This window comes from Gopherus flavomarginatus, chromosome 25 (genome assembly GCF_025201925.1).
Source record: "Gopherus flavomarginatus isolate rGopFla2 chromosome 25, rGopFla2.mat.asm, whole genome shotgun sequence".
Taxonomy (NCBI): Eukaryota; Metazoa; Chordata; order Testudines; family Testudinidae; genus Gopherus; species Gopherus flavomarginatus.
The window spans coordinates 13,526,608-13,534,845 of record NC_066641.1 but is presented as its reverse complement, the minus strand read 5'-3'; the positions used below and the strand labels follow the sequence as shown (position 1 = coordinate 13,534,845).

At 45.0% G+C, this 8,238-nt stretch overlaps 1 protein-coding gene across 1 annotated transcript; it reads left to right on the top strand.

Moving 5' to 3' along the window:
- Positions 1-356: 356 nt before the first annotated feature.
- On the top strand, positions 357-7,426 carry LOC127040786 (keratin, type I cytoskeletal 19-like). The gene is made up of 9 exons (XM_050935371.1): positions 357-959; positions 2,109-2,191; positions 3,079-3,235; positions 4,449-4,610; positions 5,067-5,192; positions 5,421-5,647; positions 6,256-6,386; positions 6,514-6,527; positions 7,256-7,426. The coding sequence occupies exons 1-9, from the start codon at positions 357-359 to the stop codon at positions 7,424-7,426; spliced, it is 1,674 nt and encodes a 557-aa protein (XP_050791328.1).
- The last annotated feature ends 812 nt before the right edge of the window (positions 7,427-8,238 follow it).

The following is an 8,238-nucleotide window of genomic DNA, read 5'->3' as shown; positions in this document are numbered from 1 at the left end:
CTGTATATAATTTAGGGCAGCGTTTTTCCTGGCTTCTTCTTGCAAAATTTTCATCATAAAGAAAATCTGATGATTCATGAAACATCATTGTGAGTGTATATTTGAAACTAGCTACTAAAGTGTAAATTAACTTCCTTGTGTACTAGGATTTCTGGAGGGAAACTCTTTGGGAAATTATTCTTGGCATGAACAGCAAGACTAGCCAGCCCCATGGGAAGAAGAAACACCCTATTGGTGACACCCACTGTGGAAGGTATAAATAGAGATCTGTGCGGAGAGAAAATCTGCAGTCTGAATTTATATCAAGCTGTGCCTCTTGCTTTGGGCTTTGGGTTGGATTCTTAATCGCTGTCGCTATGAGCTACAGCACCAAGCAGACTGTTACTCTCTCTACCAAAGGGAGGAGTAGTGGTGGTAGCTGTGTGGTTGGAGGTGGTGGTGGAGGAAGGACCTCTTCAGTCTCTTCTGGAAGATATAGCTCTTGTGGGTTAGGCAGCGGTAGAGGCTTTTCGGGTAGGAGTTACAGTGGTGGAGCGACTTGTGGAGCGGGATTGAGTGCTGGTAGCTTTTCTGGAGGTAGCTATGGAGGTGTCTTACCAGGAGGTTTCCCAGGATATGGCTATGGAAGTTGTTCCAGCATTGGGTTCGGTGGTGGCGCTCCCTGTGGATATGGAGGTGGCTTTGGTGGTGTCGTCGGTGGTGGCTTTGGTGGTGCAGTTGGTGGTGGCTTTGGTGGTGGTGTTTGTGGAGATGGTGCATTTGTCACCTGTGATGAAAAGCTGACCATGCAGAACCTTAATGACCGCCTGGCTTCTTACCTGGACAAGGTGCGATGCCTGGAGGAAGAAAACGCTGCCCTAGAGTGCAAAATCAGGGAATGGTATGCCCATCATGGACACACTGGTGTACCAAAGGACTACAGCTGCTACCATAAGGAAATAGAAGATCTTCAAAATCAGGTGACATTTTTTGGCTGTATCCCCTATTCTAAGAGCTTCCCTCTGAGTCTCTGTTCAGATCCTATTTCACTTTTGTAAAATGTTCTTTGCAGACATAAATTAAGGCAACTCCTTCTCTGAACTACGAGTGAGGGTGTGAAAACTTATGAGTCCATTTACAATTTGCCTTTTCTTGACCAGATTTATACAAAGAGAAAAAGGTTACATAGGCAGGAAACAATCTGGGCCTGGTCAGTACTCCTCCTGAATGAAGTTTGTAACAGGATGTTTTAATGTATTTACACCCAAAAGGGAGATGGGAAGAGAAATTCATTCATTAATCCACTGAGTTATCTTCATTATTACATTGTATCCTGTCCTCAGTTTTCCCAGTTTCTAGTTAAAATCCCATTTCTATTTCAACTAACTTTGGGCTCCTATCCAGGGGTGGGGGGTGGGAAAGGGGAATATTCCCTTAAAGAACAATAAGAGAAAAAGAATACTTTGTTACCACTAGTTTTGAATGGGCAATTAAATTTTTGTAAAAAATGTTTTCCAAGTATATTCTGAAGAAGGATTAGTCAGATAGGAAAAACAAAGCAGACAGATTCACAGGGTGCAGGAGAGAGATACACGCCAAATGCTGAGCTGTAATGTAAGTCTTGCAATGAAAAAATATAAACTCGTAGTTACGAACTCTAGACCAAGTTTGAAAATGTGAGGTTTGTTATAGCAGGCACCAGGGAGCACTAATTATAATTGCAAAACTGTTAGCATCTTAACTGTGTGTTTTTACACATTCATTCATTTCACCTATTTCACTTCACACACTTGGGCATTTCTCCATAGATCAGAAAATTTCTGGGGCAGCAAGCTATGGGGGGCGCTCTGCCGGTCGCCATGAGGGCGGCAGGCAGGTTGCCTTTGGTGGCATGCCTGCGGAGGGTCCACTGGTCCCGCGGCTTCGTGCTGCCGAATCCGCGGGACCGGGGACCTCCCGCACGCAAGCCGCCGAAAGCAACCTGCCTGCCATGCTTGGGGCGGCAAAATACTTAGGGCCGCCCTTGATACTGGGAGAGTAAAAAGACTGAAATTTGCAACGTGACACTGAGCATAACAGAGTGAAGAGACTTCAGGGCTGAAAATCCCCCGCACTCTCTTCTTTTCCAGATTGTTTGCGCTACCCTAGACAACAACAAGATCATTCTGAACATTGATAACAGCAGGATGGCAGCTGATGACTTCAGACTGAAGTGAGTACCTCTCTGTACCAGACAAACCTGTCATTCTCCTCTTGTTCCCTTGTATCCTAGTCCCAAATTGACAAATGAAGAAATCCCCCAACCAAGAATTACTGGAATTCCTGATTCATAACAGGTTGTATTTTTGTGAGATTTTATTCTTATTAATTATCTGTATTAGAGTAGCAGCTACGAAGCTCAGTCATGGACCAGGACCCCATTGTGCTAGGCACTGCACAAACACAGAACAAAATGACACTCACCGCCCCCAAAGAGCTGACCATCCCATTAGAAGACAAAAGACAACAATGGATACAGACAGACCAAGGGGGGAACACTCGGGAACAATGAAACAGAAGTGGTGGTCGCAGATTTTGAGATGTGCCTTTGGTTTTTGACTCTATAGGTGCCAGAATAGGGGCATTTCCAGGACAGAGTGTTTGAGGCAACAAAGCGTTTGCTTGTGGGGTTTAGGGGGCTAAAATATAGGGACAATGGATGCATGTTGGCATGAGTCCTTTGAAGGCAATGGAGCTATGCAGATCTATACCAACTGAGACTCTGGCCCATGGATTTTTAATAAAGAAAAGAGTTTAGATTATTTCCCAGGGGAAGTGCAGAAAAATTGGGGTGTGACATCTTTGTAGTAGTTCCATTAGAGAGGAGAGGGGCAAAAAAAGCTGAAGAAGAAGGTATTTTGTGAACCAAACCCCAGCCTTTGAACACACAGATAGACTAGGCAGCAGACCTCGTGTGTTATACTTCATGCACAGCTTTAAAGGTAAAGATGAAAGAAGTGAAACTCAGACCCATCCATAACCAAAGTGCAGATGCCAGGAATCTTCAGTGGTGGGTTCTGCCAGGGGCTGACTTTTCTGTCATTCTTGTCCATGGCTTAGGTATGAGACTGAGCTGGCCCTTCGCCAGAGTGTGGAGGCTGATATTAATGGCTTACGCCAAGTTCTGGACGAACTGACCCTGTGCAGGTCTGACCTGGAGGCGCAGCTTGAGTGCCTGAAGGAAGAGCTGTGTTGTCTGAAGAAGAACCATGAGGAGGTAGGAACTCATTCCCGTATAGAAAAAATTTAATTTTGTACATTACTTACTACAGCAGTGGGGACCTGATCCTGATTAAAACACCAGGGCACGAATGCAACTACGACCAAGAGAATATTAATAATAATCTGCATTATTATAACGTTGCTCCTTTCACAAATCCCATTTCCCAATCATATTAATTCTAATTTGAAATATATAAAGGGTGGAACCTGTGCCGGAGTAATTGTCACAATCAGCCCAAAAGCTCAGGTCCAGCCCTCTAAAGTTTCTGAACAAAGTAGGAGTTGAGTCTTAGGAAGGAATGTCAAGCTTCTGGGAGTTCCTGGGCTCTGAGAAGGGGAAGGGGAGAGAGCTACCTCAGACACTAGCAGTGAGTTGGATACATCTTCCACCTGATTTGTCATGGACCGATAAAATTACTTTTCTCTTCTTTGGCAAGTTTCATCCAAAGAACTTAACTCAAAACAGTGCAAATGTTTCATTGCAAAAAAGCAATGAATCAGTATTAGCAACTCCATTGTGAGGTTGGATTTATTCTCTCTGTTGTGAAGCCAGGATATCTAAGGAACAATTAAGAGAAGAGTCTGCCTAAGATCCCTCGGAAACTATGGAGCAAATCGAGGAATAGTAGGTCAGGAGCTCTAACCACTGAACCAAGCTCCCCTCTCTTAAAACATAATAATGAAAGGAAACAATATTCAAAGAGCCAACACATTGAGACTAGTCTAAGCTAAGGCAGTAGAAATGGGCTGACTGGATTTGGAGTATAGAAGAGACATACACAAAAATGGTAGCTGTTGTGAAAATATAATCTGTTAACAGCGCAATGTGGCTATCACAGGAAAACACCTCTTATGCAGGACCCAAGTCACAAAGTGACACACAGACCCATGTGAAGATGAAGTATAAAACACATCAATTTGTCCAGCAAAAATAGTCAGGAATTCCTTAATTTGCTGTGAATAACCATCACATATCCCAGTAAACACCCACTGTTTCTTTACCTCAGGAGTGCTCACTGTGGAGTTTTGCTTGGAAATCATCTGTGGTTTCCCCATTGGGCTGGGTCTATACTGGACAAGATGCATCAGAGACAGTTGTTGTGACTGTCAGAAATGGGCTCCAGGATGTAGAGGCTCACGGACAGTGTCTTGCTGCTCTCAACTCATTTTTTCCTTTTTAAACAAGCTGATCTGCGTTATCTTTGCAGGAAATCAATTGTCTGAGAAGCCAGACCACTGGTGATGTCAGCGTGGAGGTCAATTCTTCTCCTGGCCCAGATCTGAAGAAAATCCTAGAGGAGATGAGATGCCAGTATGAAACAATGATTGCGCAAAATCGCAAAGAGGTTGAGGATTGGTATGAATGCAAGGTAAATTCATCACAACTGTAACTCTCTCAAGCAAAAATACAGGAGCTATTTCAGAATCACACAGTCACGCCAAGGGGAGAATTTATTCCTGTATCATAAGTTCCAAACATGATCAGCACAGGGGTATAGTGACCTGGTGCACAGGGGATGGAGGCCCTGTGCATGTACGGTGTCTCATGGAAGAATAGGGTTTGCTACATGTCATTATTGAGGGGTGTTGGTGGAACAGTGGGCAAGCCTGTCAGTTAGGACAGAGGAGAATTACTGGTGAAGTTGTGAGGGGTCTTAGCATTGGAATAGCAAGGGGAGTTACAAGCGATAGATGAGATCGATTCCAGTGTGCAGAAAACTTGCCCAGTCACTACCCATCTTACATCTTTTGTTACCCACTCCTAGACCCACCTGACAATTAAAAAACCCCTCTGAAGCTCTTTATTCTGTGTTTCTGGCTTTCAGATCGAGGAGCTGAATCGTGAGGTCATCACAAGCAGTCAGGAGGTTGAATCCTGCAACAACCAGGTCTCTGAACTTAGACGTCAGTTGCAGACCCTGGAGATTGATCTGCAAGCCCATCTTAGCCAGGTATGTGATGTTGTCACCATTGATATCTCAACTGTAACACACTGACATCTGCATTTCTGGACTGATGGGGACCAGCCCAATCTGGCACCCTACGCAGCCGTGACGATATCGCTGACAAACCGATCGTTAGCAACGATTTGCTTTTATTATCCTCAACTTCCTGCATCCAAATGGATTTAGTTTAGTGCATGGTTATAGTATTTGTGGGTTTTTTGCTTCAATTCTTAGAGGGACAACCTGGAAGCCTCTTTGGCTGAAACCGAAAGTCGCTACAACAGCCACCTGTGCCAGTTACAGCAACAGATCACCTGTGTGGAGCAGCAACTGGCTGACCTGCGAGCAGAAATTGAGTCCCAGAACCACGAGTACAAGGTCCTCCTGGATGTCAAATGTCGACTGGAGCAGGAGATTCACACTTACCGCTGCCTGCTGGAAGGAGGACAGCGTGACATTGTGTACGTAGATTACAGACACAGCGGGGCATAAAGCAAACACCTATGCTGTGATCTGTGCAATGTGTGAGAGCTAAAACCACAGAGAGTGTGGAGATTCAGGGGGTGCAGAGGCAGTTGTGAAAAGGAGAGAGAATTGTAACAAGAGATTAACCTAAGTATTTCAAACCTGCATACAAGACCCAGTCTGAGATTTTGCCAAAAGTCCAGGTCATTCCTTCTTTTATCCCAAGCATCTGGCATGTCCCCAACTCCACTTCGTTGTGAAACAAGTGCTATAAATAATTAGGCAAAGATTTTTCCTGATTTGGAAGCAAGGGATACAGCAGACCCTGTTTAAAAAGCCCATTGGCAATGGCAGCCTATGACTAATTTATCCTTTGTGGGCAAAGTTTGTGGGCAGAATGACTGGCCTGTAGTGATGTGCTTTTGCTTTTCTGCTTGGATGAGGTGGAGTGAGGGTGTTGGGGAGCTGTGCCGGCCAGGTCCTGGCTCTTTGCTGGATGGGGAGTGATTGATGACAGGCAAAGTCACATAGCTCCACTGAACCTACAATCCCATTGTAAGGTTGGTTTCTGTTTCATTCACCAAACATTCTTTCCTTGTCATAGTGGCCCGGAAGGAGGGATTGGCGTAGCAGGTGGAATAGGAGGAGGAACGGTCATTAAAACTTCCCACTCCTACTCTTCATCTTCCCACTCTCTCCCCCATGTCACGTCTTGCCACCCTGGTGACCTAAAAGGTAAGAACTGACTTACCGTGTAAGGGAAACTGTTTCTTTGGTCCTCTTCTTATCAATAGGGCAAGAGAGAAGCTGTCAAACCCACTCTCTGTTAGGTGGTTCTGAGGTGCTGTGGCTCACCTTTCAGGACCCCGTTGTAAGGTAACTGGAGAGCCTGGTAGGACGTGGTGACACTAGAGTGGTATGGTGTGAGGAGTGTTGGCAAGAAACAGGACCCAATGCAGCTGTGACTCTCTCACTATGAATTCTGAATGGTGCAAGTGAGGGTGAAGAGAGCTAAAAGAGAGGGAGGAGGAAAGAGGGAAGAGAAAGAAGTAGCCTGAAGTGGAAGCAGGGAGAGAGAGGGAGAGCGTCTAGAGAACTTGGAGAAAGAGGCTGGAAATGGAGGCTGGGTGTTTTGTAGGGAGAAGGATGAGGCAAAACGTCCTTAAAACAGAGAGATGGAACCAACGAGGTGTTGGTGGGGGATGGGAAAATGGCTCCAAGGCCACAAACAGTATCTCCGGGAGGTCCATCCAGCTGATGGGGGAGCACAACAATGTACCTTTGCAATCTAGGAAAAATAAAACACCTTTGGGAGCAGAGTGAGCTGGGTGTCTAGGGGACGGACGTGGCCAGGGGGAGGGCACAAGGAGCTGTGCTTGTGCATTCCCAGCACAGCAGCTGGCTTGACCTGTGGGATTTGTATTCTTTTCTTGTATTCTAAACACAAACAATTTGGGGGAAGATCTGGAGCTCATCAGAATTTATAGTCAGCAGAGTGTCTGTGTGCAGCCCCCACGCTCAGGGTATATCTGAAAGCCTAATGCGGCAGGGAAGGTTTTACTTCCTTTCTAAGCAAAATGATGGTTCTATTTCTCTCTTTCCAGGACATGGCAGAAAGATTTGTGACTAAGAAGAGAAACCCGGCATCTTCCAGTGCAAGACCCAGCGAGCAAAGACCCACCCACAGACAAAGCGAGAGCTCAGCCAGCACATTCACTGTGCACCTCTGCAAAGAGCATGGAGAAGAGCTCTTCCGAATTACTCAACGCTGCTAACGCCAACACTACTGTCCTAAGGGGCTCACGTGAGCTTTGGTCCACCTTCCTGCCTATCATGCTATTTGCTTCTTCCATTCTGTGATGCTCTGTGTATCCAATCACAAGAATTACTTACTTGAGTTAATCTGTATTGCGGTTGGTAATTTACCTTCTGCTGAAAAAGTGTCTCTAATAAAACTTTGCTTCTGCCTGATGCAATGAAGAAACCTGTGTCTGGGAAATGATTTCCTCTATCAAACTTTTCAGTGGTTTCTGGTACCGGGTTAAACACAAAGCCATATGCTGAGATAGGTCTGTTAGATTGTGCCTTAGTCCCCGAGGGGAAGTGGTGGAAGCTCTACAATATGAATAATTTAAAACTGGTCTGGAGAATAAACGATGGAGAACAATCTGGCTTTGGCAAAAAGGCTGTGGAAATGGAAGAGTTGATTTAGCAGGTTTTTTCCTACCCTAATGTCTATGGTTATGTATCAGACACTTCCTGTTACTATCTGAGCGAATATTCATTGGATACAGTCCCGTTTTGCAGCTAGTGCATGAGGGTCTATGCGAGTTTCTCTCATATGACTATGCGAAATTTTAGTTTTAAGAAAAGGAGAATTAAGTGCAGTTGGAAGTGTCTGAATGACACCTTCGGAGATCTACTGAACAGGCAGCTTCAGTACAAGCTCCCACACACTCACACTAATCACCACCAATATATTGCAGTGACAATCTCTGTTAGGGGTTAGATGAAATGTTGTTCTCTATAAGCCATTGCATCTCTCCTGAGATCACCAATGAACAGGCCTATTTTGACAATGTTGACA